Source organism: Chelonoidis abingdonii, chromosome 26 (genome assembly GCF_003597395.2).
Source record: "Chelonoidis abingdonii isolate Lonesome George chromosome 26, CheloAbing_2.0, whole genome shotgun sequence".
Classification (NCBI taxonomy): domain Eukaryota; kingdom Metazoa; phylum Chordata; order Testudines; family Testudinidae; genus Chelonoidis; species Chelonoidis abingdonii.
Genome location: NC_133794.1, coordinates 5,743,651 through 5,764,968, shown reverse-complemented (window position 1 = coordinate 5,764,968; position 21,318 = coordinate 5,743,651). Strand labels below are relative to the sequence as shown.

At 65.2% G+C, this 21,318-nt stretch overlaps 3 protein-coding genes across 4 annotated transcripts in view; 1 reads left to right on the top strand and 2 right to left on the bottom strand.

Annotated features, from left to right (window-relative positions):
* The window catches only part of SPC24 (SPC24 component of NDC80 kinetochore complex), a 4,445-nt gene extending 3,851 nt beyond the window's left edge, over positions 1–594 (top strand). The window contains exon 6 of the mRNA XM_032780457.2: positions 302–594. Coding sequence (XP_032636348.1) covers positions 302–408 — 107 coding nt within the window. The 3' untranslated portion in view covers positions 409–594. The remainder of the gene's footprint in view (positions 1–301) is intronic.
* KEAP1 (kelch like ECH associated protein 1) lies at positions 500–9,884 on the bottom strand. Its single transcript, XM_032780454.2, has 6 exons — positions 9,775–9,884; positions 5,871–6,517; positions 2,541–3,226; positions 1,768–1,973; positions 1,294–1,470; positions 500–1,165 (listed from the first exon to the last, which is right to left on the bottom strand). The coding sequence occupies exons 2-6, from the start codon at positions 6,411–6,413 to the stop codon at positions 999–1,001; spliced, it is 1,779 nt and encodes a 592-aa protein (XP_032636345.1). The 5' UTR covers positions 6,414–6,517; positions 9,775–9,884; the 3' UTR covers positions 500–998.
* A 4,761-nt stretch (positions 9,885–14,645) lies between these two features.
* S1PR5 (sphingosine-1-phosphate receptor 5) overlaps positions 14,646–21,318 on the bottom strand; it is a 42,894-nt gene continuing 36,221 nt past the window's right edge. Inside the window, exons 1-2 of one of the 2 annotated variants that reach the window (XM_032780455.2) lie at positions 20,530–20,555; positions 14,646–16,882 (exon numbers count right to left, since the gene is read on the bottom strand). In XM_032780455.2, the coding sequence (XP_032636346.1) occupies positions 15,536–16,711 (1,176 nt within the window). In that variant the 5' untranslated portion in view covers positions 16,712–16,882; positions 20,530–20,555 and the 3' untranslated portion in view covers positions 14,646–15,535. Of the gene's footprint in view, positions 16,883–20,529; positions 20,556–21,318 lie in introns of those variants that run through there. The other variant, XM_075061265.1, reaches the window with a different exon arrangement.

Genomic DNA, 21,318 nt, shown 5'->3' with positions numbered 1-21,318 from the left:
GGGACACCCGCAGACCAAAGGCAGTATCCTTTGGGCGGGGGGGGACACCCACAGATCAAAGGCAGTATCCTTTGGGCGGGGGGGGACACCTGCAGACTAAAGGCAGTATCCTTTGGGCGGGGGGGGACACCCGCAGATCAAAGGCAGTATCCTTCGGGGGGGCGGGGGAGGGGACACCCGCAGATCAAAGGCAGTATCCTTGGGGGGGTCACCCACCGATCAAAGGCAGTATCCTTTCCCGGGGGGGGACACCCCCCTGGCTAGCAGCCGTGTCTCAGTTTCCTTACCCGCCTCCCCCCAGTCCATCATGGCCCAGCCATCGCTCAGCCCATCAGCCTGGACAGCAGCCAGCTCTCCCAGTGCTTCGTCAGCGACTATCTGTGGAGCCTGGTGGACACGGCCTGGTGACGCGGCCCCAAGCCTGCCCTGCCGACTGGCTGCATGCGGGCGCCTGAGGCAGCTCGGGCCTCGACCGCAGGAGCAAGGACGGACCCCGGGCTAATCACAAAGGGATTTTTTATTCATGTAACAATCAGCATTTGAAATCATTAAAACCCATCGCCCAGCTGGGGCTGGAGCGGGACTGGTAAGAGACACTCGGCTGGTCCGTAACTGCAGCTGCTGCCAACCCTGCTGGGGCTGCTTGTCCGTGTGCTCCCAGAGCCCTGGGGGAGAACGTCCCCCCATCCCCGGCACAGCTGCCACGGCCAGGGGAGCCGAGCCGAGCCGAGCCGAGCCGCCTGGCCCGGGAGGCAGAGACTCCACAGCGCTCCTTGGCCGCCTCGCAGGGAGGGGGCTGGGAAGACCCCACGTTCCCATCTCCAAACTACAGGGCAGGTGGGGAGGGGGGCAGCACTTCCCTGTCCCCACCCCCCTTGGCACTTGGAAAAACACTTCCCCCCTAGAGTGGGGGCAGCAGCAGGGGGCTGCCCGGCCTGGCTGGTTAACACTGAGCCCTGTGCTGGGGGGTTGAGGAGCCGCCCCAGCCGGGCGCAGCGCTAGCAGCAGTCGAGCTGCTGGTCCACCTGCTTGCGGCACGGCTCCATGGTGATGGCCACCCCCACTCCGCTGCGCCCGGATGTCATGCGCGTCACCTCCATCCACATGTCGGTGGCGGGGTCGTAGCACTCCACGCTCTCCAGGAAGGTGTGCCCGTCGTAGCCGCCTGCGGAAGGGAGAGGCTGTTGTCATCACTCAGTTCCCGCTGCCCCATGCCAGCCAGGAGCAGCTGAACCTGGGTCCCTGAGCTGAGCCCTGCACCTGCCCTGCCAGGAGGAGGCCCCCCAGACTCACCCAGCACGTAGATCTTGCCCTGGTGCACGGTGACGCCCAGCGCACTGCGCCGGTGCCCCATGGGGGCAACGAAGGCCCAGCTGTCCGTCTCCACGTCGTAGCGCTCCACGCTGTGGAGCTGGTCCGTGCCGTCGTAGCCCCCCATGGCGTAGATGCAGTTGTTGAGGGCACAGACACCTGTGGGAACGTGGAGCGGCAGGGTCAGCATGCACTGATCCCAGCCAACGTGAGGCGGGCAGGGACCAACACCCCCCTCAGTCTGCACAGGCAGCAGCAGCTGAGTTAAGCCCAGCGCTGGCATCTGCTTAGGGTCCCTGAGACCCGTCCCCACCCCCTGCAGGGCTGCCAGGCCTAGGGAGAGCCGGTGCCCAGCCCCCCGAGCTGCCACAGCCTGCCTGGGGCAGGGGCAGGGGCAGGGGCAGGGGCAGCGCGCTCCCCGCCCTGCCAGCAGAAAGCGCCTGGCCTCTCACTTACCCGCTCCGCTCCGGATGGTCTGCATGGGGGCGATCATGCGCCACTCGTCGCGCTCCGGGTAGTAGCACTCAGCTGAGCTGAGCCGGCTGGTGCCGTCAAAGCCGCCCACCGCGTAGAGGAGGCGATTCAGCACGGCCACCCCCACGCCAATCCTGCGGGTCAGCATGGGGGCCACTAGCTGCCACTCGTCCCGCTCCGGCTCATACCTGCGGGGCCAGAGGGCAATGTCAGGCACGCGGGGAGCAGCATAGACCGGGGCCCCGGGCAAAGCTCCCTGCTCCCGAGCCAAGGGGATGGGGGAGGCAGCTGTGCCACTGCCCTGGGCAAGTCCTGTCCCCTCTGGGTGCCTCTGGTCCTCAGCCAGCCTTTGGCCAGGCTGGGGCAGACTCTCATGAGGCACCAGCGCCATGGACGCCTGGTTCCCAATCCTGGGCTGTGTCACTGGCTTGGGGAGGGCCCGGGATGCCTGGGCCCCAATCTTGGGCTCTGTCACTGGCTTGGGAGGGTCCAGGATGCCTGGGTCCCAATCTTGGGCTCTGTCACTGGCTTGTTGGGGGGTGGGGGCAGGATGCCTGGGTCCCCATCCTCAGTTCTGTCACTGGCTTGGGGGGGGGGAGGCAGGACGCCTGGGCTCTGTCACTGACTTGTGGGGGGCCCGGAACGCCTGGGTCCCCATCCTGGGCTCTCACGCCTGGGGGTCTGGGACACCTGGGTCCCCATCCTGGGCTCTGTCACTGGCTTGTGAGGGACCTGATCACCTGGGGCCACATCACCTCTCCACGCTGTTGTGGTGGATGCAGCCGTGCGATCCGCCCACGGCGTAGATCAGCCCGTCGATGACACCCACGCCGATGCGGTTGCGGGGGACGCTCATGGGGGCGCAGGGCGACCACTGGTTGGTCATGGGGTTGTAGCAGTCGAGGGCATTGGAGTCCATGTTGCCGTCGGGCGAGTTGTTCCGCCCCCCGACAGCATAGAGAAGCCCCCCGACCACGCAGCCGGCCAGCCCGCTGCGGGGCACCTGCAGGTCCGCCAGCCGGAGCCAGGAGCCATCACAGGGGTTGTAGGCTTCCAGGTAGCTGAGCGACTGGCGGAAGTACCCACCGGCCGTGTAGATGAGCTGGCCCACCTTGGGGGCGCGCGTGACCATGCCCTTGGTGGGCTTGTGCAGGGTGAGCTCCTGGAAGATCTGGGCCAGGTAGTCCTTGCAGCGGGCGTCCGCCTGCAGGAGCTCGCACTTCTGCAGCTGGGTCTGCAGGAAGTGGGGGGTGAGCGAGTGGCAGCGCACGGCCTGCAGCAGGGCCTGCACGTAGAGCCGCCGGCTGGCGCAGTCGTACTGCACCCAGTTGATGCAGGCATGGAAGACCTCGGACTCGCAGCGCACGTTCAGCTCGTCCCGGCTGATCAGCGTCACCAGCTGGCAGTGCGAGAGGTTGAAGAACTCCTCCTGCTTGACCACCTGGGGGGGAGAGGCTGTGACTGGGGGGTGCATGGGGACGGGCGGGGGGGTAGCCATAACTGCTACTGCAGGCTGCAGCCACTAGAGGGTGCTGCCACCACAGGCATGGGAGCAGGGTCAAGGCAGAGCCCAGCTCAGGGGGTCCCTCCAGTAATGGGAGGGGCAGGGGCTTTGCAGCCCCGGCTCTCCTGTGGGGGAACCCTTGATAAATCAGACCCCACCACCACCATCCCAGTCCATTCCCCTCCCCCCAGCAATGTGCTCATGGAGGCAGCTGGGGCCAAGGGCCCCAAGGCAGGATGGGGGGCTCTGCTCTGCCTCCAGGTGGGCCCCTTGGGAGCGGTGCGGGCTGGGGCAGCACAGGGAGGGAGCCCCACCCAGGGCCTGTTGTCTGGGTTTTGCTCTACGCCTGCAGCTCTGCATGGGTTCCTGCTGCCTGCCCCCAACTCAGCCCCACACCCACCCTGACAGGCCCAGGCCTCACTGCAGCCCACCCCCTCAGCTAGGGCCAGATCCTGACAGGGAAGGGACATTCCCCCCACCCTCTGCCACTAACCCCAGCAGCTGGATTGTTCCCCCCCACCCCAGCTGCAGCCTCGCTCACCCCACGGCCCAGCCCCCTTACTCAGGCCTGAAGCCGCAGCTAGTGGGGCCTATGACCAGTTCCCAGAGGTGCCCCTGCCTACACCTGACCTGATCCCTGGAACCGGGGTGTGCAAAGACCCGGGTGAACCCTGCATGGACGTCACCCTCCTGCGGGGGTGGGGGTGGGGGTGCCGGGTCACTGCGCAGGGGGATTTGTGGGACCTGGTTGGGTTGGAGGAGACCTGGCGCCATACGCTGACCAGCACTCGTGGCCCGGAAGCCGACGGAGCTGCACAGGGGAGGCCGGCAGGAGTTTGGGGACCATAGGTTGGGATGAAGAGCCCCCAAGGCAGTGGCTGAAGCCTGGGGCCTGGCCCAGGGAGATTTGGATAAACCCAACATGGGGGAAGCAGCAGCGCCCCTGCAAGGGAGCTTAAAGACCCACAGGGCAGCACAGTGCATGCGGGCAGGGGGCAGAGGCATGAGAACAGGGGTATGTCCGGCACTGCAGGGCTGCCCAGCCCCCCCAGGGACCCGCGGGACTGAGCATTCAGAGCAAGGCAGCCAAGCAGCTGGGCACCGGGGCGCTGGCCGACAGGCTCCCAGCCCAGGCACCTCCTGCAGAACGCACCTGGGCTCGATTCTTCTGGAGCAGAAGGGGGTGGCCAGTGGGGCAGCAGGGGGGGAGATTCTGGGACAAACAGAACCCTTGCAAACCCCGCTGGAAGCCGAAGGGCTGAGACTAGGGCAGGATTTGCACCTGAAGCTGTTTGCCCCACTTCCAGCTCCACTCGCTGGGCAGGCACCAGGAGGGTTGGGGGGGTTCCCCACCATCTCAGCCCCATGGAGTCGCTGTCCCTGGCAGAGCTGAGGGCCGGGACAAGCCCTGCCAGGGAGCAAGAAGCTGAGACATGAAGTGCCAGGCAAAATACAAATATCTCGGGGGGGGGGGGGGGGGGGCTCAGCAAGCAGCTACGTGCAGCGAGGCGGGATGAGGGGTGGCCCCCACCCAGCTCCACGGGGAGATGAGTCACGCCTGCTCAGGCGAAACCTCCCTGGAGCCGGGGGCTGGGACCAAGGCAGCCAGCAGGGGCCAAGCTGAGCCCGGGGGTGGCCGAGACCCAGGCAGGGCAGGGCAGAGGGACGGCCAGACAGGTTTGCCCTGCCCGGGGCTGAGGGAAGTCCCAGAGAAGTGAGGCTGTTGCTGGTGAGTGAGGCCGGGTCAGGGAGTCAGGGGGCCTGGGCTGCAGCCGAGGGGGCTACACAAGGCGGGGGAGGTTGGCAGGACCCCAGCCCAGTTTCAAACCCAAAGGCGTTGGGGTGGTGCAGAACTCCCCACGCACCCCTGCTGGGGCCATCTCCCGGCCCAGAGAGGACGTGACGCTGCTTGGAACTGGGCTAAGGACCCCTGTGGGGCCGGGCCGGGTGATGGGAAAGGAACTGGGACCCGGCTCCGTTCTGCCTCCAAGGGGAAGAGAGGTGGCCAAGTGGGGATTCGCTGATATTCTGACAGGCCGTGCAGAGACTCGGGCTTGGGACAGGGGTTAGCGGCCGGGGAGGGGACAGGCCTGCGGAGGGTCTCAGCAGCTCCACGGGGACTGACAGAGCCGGAGATCCAGCCCAGACGGACCCACAGCAGCTTGGCTGGGTAGAGCCCTGGTTCGGCCGCATGGCCCACGTCGGAGCCTTCGCTGCTCTGTGCCAACCGGGGGCCGTCCCAGGGCTGGGGGCTAAGAAGCCCGTCTCTGCTTGGGGAACGCGGCCGGGGGCCGCTGCCAGTCCTGGCTGATCTGCGCTGGTACCTGCAGAGGGGCCAGGGCTGGGTCCGGCATCGGGCTCAGCTGGACCCACGGGGCAGAGCTCAGGGCGGGCAGCAGGAGGGCTGGACCCCAGAGGCTCAGCCTCGGAGGCGCTGAGGCGCGTGGCCAGGCCTCCAGGAAGAGCGGGTCCCTGGGGGCTGTGGCAGGCCGAGGGGCTCCTGCCAGGGGGCTGGAAAGCCGGGGGTAGCACCAGGCCAGGGCTCTATGACGCACCCCATCCCACAGCCCCGCCCGCTCACCTCGCCGAAGTTCATGTAGATATACTCGCGGGCCCGCTGGTGCAGCTCGGTGCAGCCGATCTGCTCGGCGAAGTTGGCGATGCCAATTGCGTTGCTGGGGTCCAGCTGCTGCACCAGGAAGTCGCAGCAGGCCTTGACCACGCTGTCGATCTGGTACATGACAGCTCCGTTCATGACGTGCACCACGCACTTCTCGCCCACCGAGATGGAGGCCGTGTAGGCGAACTCGATGAGCCGCTCCATCACCTTGGGGTGGATGCCCTCGATGGGCACCACCTCCATGGCCTGCTCCCGCAGCCCCGTGGTGAACATGGCCTTGAAGACGGGGCTGGAGGAGGCCAGCACCACCTTGTGGGCCTGGAAGTCAGCCGGGGGGGCGTCCTGGTAGCGCACCCGCAGGGTGACGTCACACAGCTGCTGGTTCAGGCGCAGCTGGTTCATGATGCCGAAGGCCTGTTTGGTGTGTTCCTCCAGGGTGTAGCTGAACGAGCGGTGCCCGTGGTGAGACGGCGTCACCTCTGCCTTGCACTCCGGCGCGTACATCACCGAGGCCAGCGGGGGCGCATTGCAGGGGGCAACTGAGCTGGAGGGGGGGCTACGCCAGCAGGAGTCTTACTGAGCCCTGGGGCACCACAGCAACGCCACACCTGCACAGAGAGGGAGACACGGGCTTAGACTGGGCCCCCACCCCTCAGCCCAGGGGCCAGCCCAGCTCGGATCAAGGGGTTCTCTCCGCACCGGGCAGTCAGGAGCCTGATCCCCTGTACGGCCAACCGCAGCCCCCAGCGAGCCAGGCCAGAGGGGCCCCGAGGCTCCCCCTTGAGTGCTGCTTTGGTGATGGTGGATCTGAGCATGAACGAAGAGGAATCACTGGTAACGAGGGCCCAGCCCGGCCGCGAGGCGAGGTCTGAGTCACGGGCATCTGGTGCAGCCGGGGACCCCAACAATTCAGCAGGGTCAGGAAAAGGGTCTGCAGGGCCGAAGCTCACCCCCAGTAACCCCCTATGCAGCCCTGGAGCCCAGCCCCCACTTCCCCAGCTCTGTGCAGCTGTAACTGACTGGAAGCGAACCCAGCTCATTCCCCACTAGCCAGGCTATAAACACAGACTCTGGACCCCAGAGCCAGCCCCTCTGATTGGCCCCCCCGGAAGGGGGGGGTGTCACACTGACACAGTCACTGCCCAGAGGGGACCTGCCCCGAACGCTAACACAGGGGGTTGTTTGGGCTGGATCGGGGGTAGGGAGGCTGCAGCTAATACAGGTAACTTCAGATAGGCCCACCCCCCCACCAGACCCCCTATTGCTTGGCTTAGACTCAGATTGGGTGGGCTGCACCTAGCACTGCGGGGTCTGAGACACAGATGGCGGGGACTGGGAGCTACCGTAATACGCCTAATAACGTACAGCGCCTCGCACCGTGGGGGCTGGGAGCTACCGTAATACACCTAATAACGTACAGCGCCTCGCACCGTGGGGGCTGGGAGCTACCATAATACACCTAATAACGTACAGTGCCTAGCGCCGTGGGGGCTGGGAGCTACCGTAATACACCTAATAATATACAGCACCTCGCACCGTGGGGGCTGGGAGCTACCGTAATACACCTAATAACGTACAGTGCCTAGCGCGGTGGGGACTGGGAGCTACCGTAATACACCTAATAACGTACAGTGCCTAGCACCGTGGGGGCTGGGAGCTACCGTAATACACCTAATAACGTACAGCACCTCGCACCGTGGGGGCTGGGAGCTACCGTAATACACCTAGTAACATACAGCGCCTAGCGCGGTGGGGGCTGGGAGTTACCATAATACACCTAATAACGTACAGCGCCTAGCACCGTGGGGCCTTGATCATGGCTGGGGGGGCACTTGGGAGCTACCATAAGACACCTAATAAATGATGCCCATCTCCCAACATGCGGAGCATCCCCCTCACTGACTCACAAGGACAGGCATTTCTGCTCTCAAGGTCTCTGTCCGTCCCATCCCCCGGACCCAGATCTGCCCAATGCTAATTGGCAGACCGCTTGGATTCGGAGCCCAGGCCAGAGGGCAGGATTTCCCCGACTCAGCTAACCTCTGCCCTAGTCTGTGCATCATGGTAGCACCTGGAGACCCCGGCCCCATTGTGCCAGGCACTCCCCAGGCTGTGAGTGACAGTCCCTGCCCCAAAGAGTCACAGTCTTGACAGACACCAGGTGGGAGGGTAAACTGAGGCACAGAGAGGGGACATGACTTCCCAAGTGCATCCAGCAGGCCAATGGCAGCGCTGGGGATGGAACCCAGGTGTCCTGAGTCCCAGCCTAGTGTCCTAACCACAGGTCATGCTGGACACCTGGTGTCTATTAGATTCTGCTTCATGTGCGGAGCAGAAAATCTGCATCAGAGCTCTGACAGGAACGTGGATCCCGTCCACCCCACTCAGCCTAGGCTGTCCTGGGGGCCCAGCATGGCTCACAAGCCAGGGGAGCATCCAGCATGGGCGCTGGCAGGGGGAGATCAGGCCTCTCATGCTTCAGCTCAAGAGAAATCTCCATTAGGTGTTAACAGCGTGGGGCCTATGACACAGCTGAGCCAATATGATGCCATCCAGCAGGGGGCAGCAGGCAGTGCAGGTCCCTGTTCCCCACTCACACATTAACTAGCACAGTACCATGACCCCATTATACAGATGGGGAAACCGAGGCACAGAGAAGGGCAGGAGTTTGCCCAAAGCCAGGAATAAAGGTCAGGAGTTCTGACTCCCAGCACCCCCTGCTCTAACCCACTATGCCCCAGCCCCCTCCCTGGGCCAGGATTCGCACCCAGGAGCCCTGAATCCCAGTCCCCATCCCACCAGGCCCTAGCTCTCCCAGAGCCACACCTGGAACCCAGGAGTCCTGAATCCCAATCCCCTACCCTCTAACTCACTAGGCCCCAGCCCCCTGCCAGGGCCACGGTTGGAACCCAGGAGTCTTGGCTCCCGCCCCCTACCTACTCCCAGGACAACCCCCCTAACAGCCTGGTGCATCACCCCACCCGCACCCACCTAGGCCCAGGGAATTCGGGGGGGGGAGGCAGCGTGTGGCAGGGGGAGCCCCAGCACCAAGGCAACGTGTTGCAATTTCACTGATGCAGCCAGAAATGGAAAATATTAACCAGGCCGCGCCGCCTCCCCGCGTGGGCAGCCCCCCCGCCCAAGGAGCTGGGCATGGGGGTTGTAAACAAGGTCCCTGCACGGAGGAGGGCAGGGCTGAGCCACCGAATCGGTGACCCCCTCCTCCCCCAGCTCCGCTCACACACGTAGGTATTTCGGGCACCTTCCCCTTCCGAATGTGGGGGGAGGGGGGTTAACCCCTAATCCAGGAATAATCCGCCAGCAGCCAGACCCCCCCGGGAACCCGAAGGCTCTTGGGGGGCCAGCGAAGCGGTAAGGAGAAAGGCTGCGGGGGGGCATGGCCGGGGGGGTGGGGATCCCCCCAGTCTAGGGACCTTCATTCGCCACCCCCCCGTGAGAGCTACACATCCACCCCCCTCCCCCACACGGTCCAATACACCCCAACCCCCCCGACAAACAGCTGGTTAAAGCTACCGAGACAAAGCGCCACCTGGGCCCAGACGGGGGGGTTCGGCCGCAACCCACCCCCCGCTTCTCCTTCCATCGCTCCCAGTTCAATAGACCCTCCCCCAAATTCATCTCAGGCCCTCGCTCCCCCTCTCAGGATTTGGGGGTCTTACCCCCACACTTCACGGGGGGGGTCTGTGGATTTCCGGGGTGAGCCCAGGCTGGGGGGGGCTGGGGATCCTAGTGCAGACTGAGGGGGGGCAGTTGATGCCCTGCCCCGGAGCCCGGCTGGGAGGATCCCCATGAGCCCGGGGGGGCGGGGAAGAAGGGGTCCCCTCTCGCCGGGGGGTCCACTAACCTAGCCATGGCCCCGGCCACTGCCCTCCTGGTCCGCCCGTTCGTCCCGGCCGGTCCCGGCTCTGCTCCTCCATGGCGCAGGCTGGGGCTGGGGGGGCGGGGGAGTCACCGTGACTAAGCAGAGCCTGGCCGCTGTCAGAATAAGAGTCCCCGGGTTCTCCGCCCCCCTACCCCGGGCGGATGGAACGCGGCGGCTCCGGCGTTCGGGTTCGAGAACGCGGCGCGGAAGCGGCGCATCCGCTCCGGGGCGGGCTGAGTGGGGAGCCCGAGGGGCCCGAGCTGGGCGCAGGCTGGAGGGAGGGAGGCCGGGATATGGGTCCCCATCGCCTTTCCGGTACGCCCCTCCCTCCTCCGTTTTGGGGGGCGGGCGGGTGTCGCTTGTATCCCCGTGACTGGCCCCCCTCGTTGGCCGGGCCCACGCCCCACGCAGCTCCTGGCTGCTGTGAAATAACCGGACTGGGTGCGGGTGGCGCTACCCTTCGCCCTCCCCGGGGAGATGCGCCTGGAAGGGGACTTTGTACCCGGACAGGGAACGTGGCCCTGCAGCCAGGCGATCCCAGGATCCCCTGCTCTGGCCCCCGCTCCGGCCCTTTCACTGGAGGGGCTCAAATTACCGGGGAATGGGGCAGGGGCCTGTCCCCTCTGGGGAGTGCTGGCTCCTATCCGGCCCCAGGGCAGGAACTGGCTGGCTCTGGGGCTGGGGAATGGGGCAGAGGCCTGTCCCCTCTGGGGGGCGCCAGCTCCCATCACTGGCCTTACTCCTGTCTGGGGCCCACGTGAACTGAGTTTGCAGAGTCTCAGTCCAGCACAGAGGGCACCAGCTCACTGTGCCGAGAGCCTAATGGGCCATGGAGCCTGAGATCCCATGGAGGGTGGTTCCGGGGGTGGGGGAAGGGGGCTGATCTGGGAATGCGCCAGGTGGCAGTGGAGGGTCTGTTTTACAGCCCCCTCCCCTCAGTGCAGAGTGGGGGGATTTAATGGGCCTGTGGAATGGGGGCGGCTGGACTTTATGGGACATGCCCTGCCCCGAATGCTGGTGGTCATGTGATTCTGAAAGTGAAAGTGGGGGGAGTATAGGGGGGCACCCAGGATCCCCCCCCCCACCTTGGAGGGTTGAAAAGCCATTTGGATCTCGAGCGAGTGCACAAGCCCGACTCATTCCCCTCTCTGTCTGCTGGGAGCCACCTGCACCGCTGGCCCCCATCTTCCAGCCTCGGGCCCCGTCCTGTCCCGCAGGGTAACTCCCCAGTCACCCCGGAGGGCAGGGAGACGAGCCCAGCCCCCTTCTTCCTGCTGGGCTCGCCTGCCCCTCTTTGGAGAGAGGTCAGGGCCTCTGCTCAGGCCCTCACTGCCAGAAACACTGACAGCTGCATCTCGGCACCGGGCGAGGGATCCCTGTATAAACAGTCTTCACGCTCCCCCCCAGAGGTGGCTGCATCTCTGCGGCAGCTGTGGTGCACACAGAGCTCCGGCGGCACAGCGCCCCCTCTGGGTGACGCAGGCGCAGTGGCAGCCGGAGCCATGTCCAGCCACTCATGGCTGAGGCTGCCCGGGGGTTGCTGGTGCCAGGTACTTCCCACTCCCGCTGCCCAGATACCTGTGTGCCCCTGTGCCTGGTGCCCAGGTTTTGAGCCCTGCAAACCTGCCAATATCCTCGCACCATGTTTGTGGATCACGGATCAGATCCAGACACAAATGTATCCGCGCAGGGCTCTACCACGGCTCAGGTGACAAGCGCTGCCCTGGACTGCGTTTTCCCTGCCAAGCTTGGTGCCCCACATGTGGGGGGCAGCAAAGCAGGAGTCAGGACTGAGCCCTTGGGCATTTGGGACAGGTGGATTTTCACTCAAGAGGACATGATGCTTCGAGGTCACAGCACTGGGGAGAGAACCCAGCAGTCCTGGCTCCAACCCCCTCCCCGTTCGAACCTATTGGGCCCCACTCTCCTCCCCAGCTCAGGAAGGGGAATGGGGTCTAGTGGTAAAAGCGGGGGTGGGGAGAGGCCTGGGAGCCAGGACTCCTGGGTTCTCTCCCCAGCTCTGGGAGGGGAGTTGGGGCTGGTGGGTTAAAGCAGGTGGGGCTGGGAGCCGGGACTCCTGGGTTCTCTCCCCAGCTCTGGGAGGGGAGTGGGGACTGGTGGGTTAAAGCGGCGGGGGGCTAGGAGCCAGGACTCCTGGGTTCTCTCCCCAGCTCTGGAAGGGGAGTGGGGTCCAGTGGTTGGAGCAGGGTCGGCGAGGCTGGACAGGGTCAGTGCCCTGTGATCCCACAGCGGGCAGCTGGGTGAGGATGTGGGGGGTGAGGGGAGTCCCCAGGATTTACTCCCCAGCTCCCTGTGCTGGAAGTTAATGACCCGGGCTCGGGGCAGGTTCAGAGCTGGGTGGGGGCCGGAGGCTGCAGCGGGCCGGCCATTCCTGGCCCCGCCCATGGGGAGCTCACCCCCCACCCTGACCCGCGCAGCCCCCCCATGTCGTGTCAGCTTCTGCCGGGCCAGGCGGTCAATACAGGCACCAATGCCAGAGAGCGCCACCTGGCGTGAGGATCCTGCACTGCAGGGAGCATCCGCAGATGGGCTCAGCAGACTCCAGCAGCGGAGCCTAGGGGGTAGAAAGGGAGCCAGGACGCCTGGGTTCTAGCCTGGCTCTGGGAGGGGAGTGGGGGCTGGTGGTTAGAGACGGGGGCTGGGAGCCAGGACTCCTGGGTTCTAGCCTGGCTCTGGGAGGGGAGTGGGGGCTGGTGGTTAGAGACGGGGGCTGGGAGCCAGGACGCCTGGGTTCTAGCCTGGCTCTGGGAGGGGAGTGGGGGCTGGTGGTTAGAGACGGGGGCTGGGAGCCAGGACTCCTGGGTTCTAGCCTGGCTCTGGGAGGGGAGTGGGGGCTGGTGGTTAGAGACGGGGGCTGGGAGCCAGGACTCCTGGGTTCTAGCCTGGCTCTGGGAGGGGAGTGGGGGCTGGTGGTTAGAGACGGGGGCAGGGAGCCAGGACTCCTGGGTTCTAGCCTGGCTCTGGGAGGGGAGTGGGGGCTGGTGGTTAGAGACGGGGGCTGGGAGCCAGGACGCCTGGGTTCTAGCCTGGCTCTGGGAGGGGAGTGGGGGCTGGTGGTTAGAGGGCGGGGCTGGGAGCCAGGACTCCTGGGTTCTGTTAAATGTTCTCTCGCTGGGTGACTTGGAGGGCCTGGGACTTGGATTTCATACTTCCCCTTGAGGGGGGCCTCTGGGCCTGTGTCAGGCTCTGAGCAATGTGCTAGAAATCACCAGGGGCCTCAAAACTGCCCACAGGGTCCCTCGTTCCAGGTCACCCCACCTCAGCTATTCCCAGCGACATCGAGGGCGGCAGCCCTCAGCCACCACTTGACCTGGCCACAGGCTGGGCCACCACAGCCACTCCCCTCAGGCCTGCAGTCTCCTGATTAATGGGGTTCCAGCTCTCAGGAGCGACCCAGCTATCTGGGTGCCTGCTGGTAACTCTGCCAAGGCCAGGGCGTTGCACCTAGAGGGGGAGCCCGAAGGACTCACTGCCATAACAGTGGGAGCAGGAAATCTGTTCGTTGTTCCAGGTGGGATGGGGTGGGCGAAACCCCCCTGACTGCAGGAAAACCCCAAGTCACTCTTCAGGTGGTAACAGAATTTCAGCAACGTCCAGCAAACTGGTCTCTTCCTTTGCTTTAGATAAGGTTGAACACTGACCTTACGCGGGACGGGGCCGATTTGATGTCTATGATGACAGGAGCTGAAGTCTTTTTTGACATGGTTTAAGCGCTGTCTAGCCAGGGGCCAAGTGGGGGTGTGGGGACCCCGAGCTCCTTATCAGTGGCCTGGACTAGAGTTACCGACTGAACGGGCAGATGCAAAGGGATCAATATTGATTATGGGGGAGAGCCCCCCACACTGAACCCCCGTCCCACCCCCTTCTGAGCCCCACACCCGTCCCACCACTGAAAAAGTGCCCCCTAACGCTGCCCTGGGACACGTCATAACACAGCGAAGGGCGGAGGACGCGATCCTTGGGGACGAAACCTCTGTCGGACCCGCCCTTCTCTGCATTTCATGCCCCCCCCACGCGGGGGGAGCTGGGAGGTGAGTGACCCCAACTCCTCTGTCCCTGAATGACCGCAGGGTACAGGCCTTCGGGCCATTCCCCAGCTGGCCACAAGAGGGCGCTCAGCGCCCTGATATAGCTCAGAGAGCCACTGGGGGACACTATCCGTGGCCAGAGAGATGGGGGGGCGGAGTGAGTCCTGCCCCTGCCCCCCAGCTCCACTGCTGCCCCCTGGCTCCCCCCACTGTGCCAGTGGCTCTCAGTCCAGACCTGCAGCCTCCTGCTATCCCAGTCCTCCCCCCCAGCTCAGCCAGTGCCCCCCCCCGACCCGCAGCCCCCCCCTTTCTGCTGCCCGAGGAAGGTGTTTGAGACCTGAGTCTGCCCTGGCCAAGGGGCAGCCGTGGGCACCTGGGAACAGTCTGGGAGCCGGGCAGCACACGGGGCGAGTCCCAGGCCACGGCCGTGTCAGGCTGAGCTGTGTCCCTGCCTTACCCCATTTTCCTGAGGAAACTGCACCATGTCCTGCCTCGGCTCCCCGCACCCCTGTGCCGACCATGCCAGGGTCACTACCTCGGCAATCTCCCCGCCCCCTCCCCAGTCCAACTGCTCCCTGGGGTGGCCTGGTCTCTTGTGCCCTGTTCAGGTGCAGCCCACTGAGACCCAGCAAACTGAGCTCGCCCCCATGCTGGATACCTGGTGCCCCTCCCCCCATGCTGGGGTGCCCCCGAATCATCCCCTCCCCCCAAACAACAGAAACCACGGCTGCCACCCAGGGACCTGGCACCGTGGCTCTGCCCACCCAGGAAGTGCCAGCAGGGAAGGGCGGGGAGGACAGGACAGGGAGTGCCAAGGAGGCTTTTTATTACAAACCTGTTAAAAAAACCAACAACACGGGGCCCCGAGAGGCCTTAATTTACCACGAGTGAGGGGGGCGCAGGGCCTGGCCAGAGAGCCCCCAGGCAGCGTGGGGTGCAGATGGGGGGGGTCTCCTGTACTGGGTCACTGGAGTGGGAAGTGGGGTGTGCTGAGCCTCTGGGAGGGGGCCCAGGGGTTGTAATCTGGGCTGTGCTGGCCATGGGAGGATCTGGGATTGGCTCTGCGCCGGGGAGCCACGTGGGGTGCGGGGTCTGGGATCGGCTCTGCGCCGGGCGGGGCCGCATGGGCTGCAGGATCCGAGATTGGCTCTGAGCCACGTGGGGCATGGGATCCGAGACTGACTCTGCACCAGTGGGCCGCGGGATCCGCTCTGTGCTGGGGGGGCCGCGGGGGCCGCGGGATCTGGGATCAGCTCTGCGCTGGGGGGGCCGCGTGGGGCGTGGGATCTGGGATCAGCTCTGCGCCGGGGGGGTGTGTGGGGCGTGGGATCTGGGATTGGCTCTGCACCGGGGGGGCCACATGGGGCTTGGGATCTGGGATCGGCTCTGTGCCGGGGGGGCGTGTGGGGCGTGGGATCTGGGATCGGCTCTGCGCCGGGGGGTGCACTGGATCATTTGGTGGGGGGAATGGCTAAGGCAGCTTGTGTGAGCCGATTCGGGCCCACAGGTGTTAACGGGCTGTGCCATACAAATATGCTGCCCGGACCAGCAACCAGCTTCCTACAGACCAGGCCAGCAGGGGGCGCACTCAGCTCCCAGCAGGGGTCCCTCGCCTCCCAGGCAGCCAGGGCTCCAGCCATTCCAAGTCGCAGGGGGCACCTGTCCCAACTCTTCCCCCGGCCCGTGCTGCCCTCCTACCCCAGTGCTGGGGAGGGGGGCTCAGTACTCGGCACCTTGATGGGGGTGGGCGTCCCGTTGCCCGTGGACAGGCTGGTATCAATCCCCTCGGGCCGGTGGGACGAGCGCTCGGACTTGCTGGTGCTGCACTCCAGGATGGGGATCCCGAAGCGCTGGGCCGGGCTGTCCTCGGCCGGCCCCACCAGCAGGCAGCACAGCAGCTTGAGGATGGCCCGGCGCATGTCCTTGCTGGTCAGCGTGTAGATGATGGGGTTGAGCAGGGAGTTGATCATGGCCAAGCCAAGGAAGTAGTCGGCCTTGTAGAGCACGCGGCAGGCCTGGGCCTGCACCTCGCACCACACGTCCAGCAGCAGCAGCACGAAGAGGGGCAGCCAGCAGGCCACAAAAGTCCCCACCACGATGGTGACCGTCTTGAGCAGGGCCATGTACTTCTGCGAGCGCTTCAGCATCCCTTTGCGCAGGCTGCCCAGCCGCGGGCTGTTTCCCTTGACCATGCGGAAGATGCGGGCATAGAGCACCGTGATGGACACCAGGATAACCAGGAAGACGGTGATGCAGAAGAGGATGTAGCTCTTGGAGAAGAGCGGCAGAACGGTGGAGCAGTTGTCCAGCCTGTCCAGGCAGTTCCAGCCCAGGATCGGCAGCAGCCCGAGCAGCACCGAAGCCGCCCAGGTGGCCCCCACCAGCAGGAACATGCGGGCCTTCTTGTCGCCGTGGTAGAGCTTCAGGCGGCTCATGGTGATGTGCCGCTCGATGGCGATGGCCAGCAGGCTGAAGACGGAGGCGGCCAGCGTGATGAAGACGCCCGCCTCCCGCAGGAACCACAGCAGCGGGGTGAGCTGGAGGGTGTTGGCGCCCGACATGGCGATGTTGGCTGTGTAGGCCAGGCCAGCCAGCAGGTCCGACAGGGTCAGGTTGCCCAGCAGGTAGAACATGGGCGAGTGGAACTTCTTGTTCCTCCAGATGGCCAGCAGCACCACCAGGTTCTCCAGCACGATGAGGGCGCAGACGGCCAGGAAGGCCACTGCATCAGCCTTCAGGCCCCCCCTGTACTTGCTGCTGCCCTGCAGCTTCCCCGTGTAGTTGTAATGCAGGGAGATGAGCTCATTGTTGTGATACTCCCGGTAGAGCCGGACCAGCCGGCCTGGGGACTCTGCCGTGATCAGCTCCATGCCGGTGGCTGCCGCGGGGGCTACATGGTGCGGCCCTGCCCGCTCCGGCTCGCCAGCAGCGGGGGCTCTCCTGGCTCTGGGCTGGGCCCTGCTTGCCACGAGGGGTGCTGCTGTGGCTCAGCAGCGGGGGGACGCTCTGGTGCGGGGCATCCCCCGCCGCCCAGGAGAGCCCTGTGAAGAGGGGCAAAGGGACATCAGGACCCTGGGGCCATGTACCAGCCTCTGGGCGCCCAGGGGGCTGCAATCAAAGGGGCAGGCTCCGTCAGGGCCATGGAGAATGCAGGGGGCTGGGGGGCAGAACTCCACCCAGGGGCTGGTATTGGGGGGCTCCCCTGAATCACCCCGTGCTACCTCCCCCACACACAGCTCCTGCTCTGGCCTCTCACCCCCTCCAACACCCTGCACCCCCCAGCCACTTCCCCCACCACATACGTCTGCACTTGGACATCACAGACCACTGTGTATGCAACCCCCCCCAAAACTCCCCCAGCCTGTGAACCCAGCGCTGCCTCCCGCCGGGATGCTCCCCCTCCATGCCTTCAGCCTTCAGGCAGCCGGAAGATCTGCCAGTTCCCGGCTCTGCCCTGCGTCGCCCGCTTTCTGCAATGCGTCAGGGACTGCGCATGGCGCTGCGCTCTGGCCCTCACGCCCCAAGTATTCAAAGCACCAGGAATCCCAGCGCAGGCTCCCCACTCCCCCGCTGGCACTACCCACTCCTCGCTTGGCATTGGTGCCTTGCCGCTTTGCAGCAACTGGTGCCCCCTCAGGCTAGCAGGGTGTGGGCATCTCAATATCCTGGGCATCACACTCTGATTGGCTGCCAGGCAGCTGGGAAGGGATCAGCTGATGCCCTATGCAAAATGAGGGGCACTGGAGTCTGGGGGGACCTTTGCCTGGGGTGGGGGGCTGATCTAAAGCCCAGGAAGGCGACGGAAAGGCTCCCCCCTCTGCAGAGCAGCTGTGGGGCTGTGCCTCAGCCCCGGGCCAGGCAGTTAAATACCAGACACTCCCTTTGAATACCCAGCCCAGGGGCCGCTGTCAGACTCTGGCTCCGCTGGCGCATGCCAGGCACTGCTGGAGACGTCACCGCCCTGCCCCCACTGGGGCCTAGCCCCATGGACCAAGTGGGCGAGGGGGCCGGGACGTGGGGGGTGGAGCCCATGGGGGGGTCTCCGAGGGCCTCTTGCAGCAAAGCTGGACACTGGGTCATGGCCCCCATGGCCTGTCCATCCCTCGGGCCATGGCAGAACCTGGAACAGCCCCCCCGCAATTCCCTCCGCCCGCAGGGGGTGTCTGGAATGGGGCTTTCCCCCCCCCGCAAATTCCCTCCTCCCTATATATATATAAAGAGTGAAATAAACAAAAATAAACCAAATGCTGAGTTACATTAGCAAAGGCAGCAAACTGTTTTGTATGGAATGGCCACATTACTAGTGTGTAGCTCTTGGTTTTGAATGTCACAAGATAAGTATAGGGACTCTGTATAATGCTGAGAAGTAAAACTTCCAAGGAAATATGGCTAAATGTCTCATGGAGGACTTTTATTTTAATAGAATAATTGAAAAAAATAAAATTGAGTTTAATTCAGAGCTGATTTTCAGAAAATGATACATTCTAGGTTTTTTTCCTTAATTGAAGAAGGTGTAACATGGAGAAGTGTTTCTAATCCCCCCCCCCCCCCCAAGGCTCAAATCTCCACAGCCCCTTTGTCACCTGCAGGGTTCAGCTAGTTTCTAATCCCCCCCACCCCCACCCCGCAGCACACAACCACTGCAGGCTGGGCTGTGGGGGACAGCCGGGACCAAGGGGCAAGCCAGGCTGGGATCCTGTTCTGTACAGAACAGCCTGCAGGGATTCATGGTGTGGCTGCGAATCCTCCCAGGAGCCAGGGCCTGATGGAGAGACGGGGACGGGTCACTTGGGCTGGCCAGGACAAGGGATGCAGAGAACAGCTGCACTGGGAATGACACCTGCTCCCTCCCCCAGATGCCTCATTTACCACTTCACCCCACCCCACCCCCATCATGCTGCTAGGGCAGGGACTCTCTTACTGTGGGTTTGCGCAGCACCTGGCGCAACGGGGCCCTGATCTCGGCCGGGGTCTGGGCAGCGCCCGGCACGACGGAGCCCTGATCTCGGCCGGGGTCCATGACAACGGGGCCCTGATCTCGGCCGGGGTCTGGGCAGCGCCCAGCACGACGGGGCCTTGATCTCGGCCGGGGTCTGGGCAGCACCCAGGACAAGGGGGCCCTGATCTCGGCCAGGGTCTGGGCAGCGCCAGGAGCGACAGGGCCCTGATCTCAGCCTGGGTCTGGGCAGCGCCAGGAGGGACAGGGCCCTGATCTCGGCGGGGGTCTGGGCAGCGCCCAGCACGACGGGGCCCTGATCTCGGCCGGGGTCTGGGCAGCGCCCGGCACGACGGGGCCCTGATCTCGGCTGGGGTCTGGGCGGCACCCATGACAACGGGGCCCTGATCTCGGCCAGGGTCTGGGCGGCACCCATGACAACGGGGCCCTGATCTCGGCCGGGGTCCATGACAACGGGGCTCTGATCTCGGCCAGGGTCTGGGCAGCGCCAGGAGCGACAGGGCCCTGATCTCAGCCAGGGTCTGGGCAGCGCCCAGCACGACGGGGCCCTGATCTCGGCCGGGGTCTGGGCAGCGCCCGGCATGACAGGGCCCTGATCTCGGCCAGGGTCTGGGCAGTGCCCAGCACAATGGGGCCCTGATCTTGGTCAACATTTTAATCACGCAAACACTAACAGTCACTTGTCCTCCCTCAACTCTGGCCTCTCCCCAGCACACTCTGAAAATCCCCCTGTGGCTTCTCTCTGAGCCCTAGGAACCAGAAGTCCTTGTGGCACCTTAGAGACTAACAAATTTACTTGGGCATGAGCTTTCGTGGGCTAAAACCCACTTCATCGGCTCCCACTCTGAGCCCTGTCACGTATCATTCATCCCTGGGGCCCCCGAGCAGCAGCACAAAGCCAGGGCATTCGGCAGCTCAGGGGGAGCTGCACCCCAGGGCAGCATGATGCCTCCTCAGGCTCCCTCTGAGCACTGGTCAATATGGGCATATGTGAGACCAGCAGGAGGGGCAGAGGGGGCTTCCCCCTCTTTGGCTCTAGGTAGCCCGACCTTGCTCCACAGACCCAGCACGGAGCTTAGGGGCTGGGTGTGACACCCCGGGGCAAGGAGGGGGGAGCCTGACCCGGCCCAGAACCCAGCGATGCCCTGTCTCCCCACCCCCAGAGCATGGGCCTAGGTCACCCTGGCACTTCGGGGGGAGGGGGGCAATGCTCGAGGGCCAGCGTGGGGTGACTCCCTGTGACCTACCCCCACAGGGGGGCTCCGCGCTAGGATCGGGGCTGGCAGGGGAGGGTCGGATGGCTCAGCAGGTCTGTGCTCTGCCCCCAGCGAGGGGCACTCTCGAGAGCAGGGCCTCATGGACACCCCGAGGGGCCAGAGCCCCAGCTGGGAGCCAGGGACGGGGGGGCGGCGGGCCATGCCCCCCAGGGCATCGAAGGCAGCGAAGTGCGGGTGGGAGCATCTGCCCCTGGGGACCCCGGGGTCGTACCGTGATTCTGCCCCATGGCCGGGACCCCGCCCCTCGGTGCCTTAGGAGTCAGAGTCCCCGGTCCTGCGCTCCGAAGGGGGGGTCATGGACACCCCCCGATTTAATCCAGCTTTGAGCCCCGAGCCTTGTCCGCGCGGGGCAGGCGAATCCCTCAGCGCCGCGTTCCGCCCGCAAATTCCACGCGGGACAGTCGCGGGTCCCGCTCCCCGCCCGGGGGCTCCCGCGCGCCAGCCCCGCACTTACCGTCCGGCCGCGTCCCAGGCTGCAGCGAGTAACGTGCCGGAACCCGGAGCCCCGAGCCTGGCCCGGTGCCTGGTCACGTGGGAACCTCCTGTTCCCCCCTCTGCCCCGGCCCCGTCCCAGGCGGGAGGAGCGCAGCCTTCACGGGGGGGCGAGTCTGGGCTGCAAAGGGCGAGGAGCTGAGACGGGGGCTGCAGGGCAGAGCCGGGACTAGAACCCAGGAGTCCGGGCTCCCAGCCCCCCCTGCGCTAACCAGCAGCCCCCACTCCCCTCCCAGCGCTGGGGAGAGAACCCAGGAGTCCTGGCTCCCAGCCCACCCTGCTCTAACCACCAGCCCCCACTCCCCTCCCAGCGCTGGGGAGAGAACCCAGGAGTCCGGGCTCCCAGCCCCGCTCTCTGAATATCAGAACCCTTTACTGTGGGAAGAGTGGCTGAGCTGGGAACTGGTCCCTGGGATGGGGCTGGGGGCAGGACCCCCCCCCCACTGCTAGGGGATCGTTTCGGGGTAGGGGAAACCTGGCCCAGGGCAGCGACACCAGCCTCCGGGGGCTTGGCCTAGCTCTGACCTCAGGGCAGCAAGGAAGAGGCTGCCTCCCGCGCCCCCCCGGACCTGCACTGGGGAGCAGCTGGGAGGCCTGGCAGCCTGGCCCAGCTCCCAGCACGGACGCGCCACCCTCCACATTCAGATGCTAATTCTGTCCCCGCGTGCCAGACCCCCTGGCACCGCGCCAGCTGCCCCCATCCTCGGCACCACCCAGCTGCAGGGGCCTGGCCGGGGGGCGGGGGGGGGGG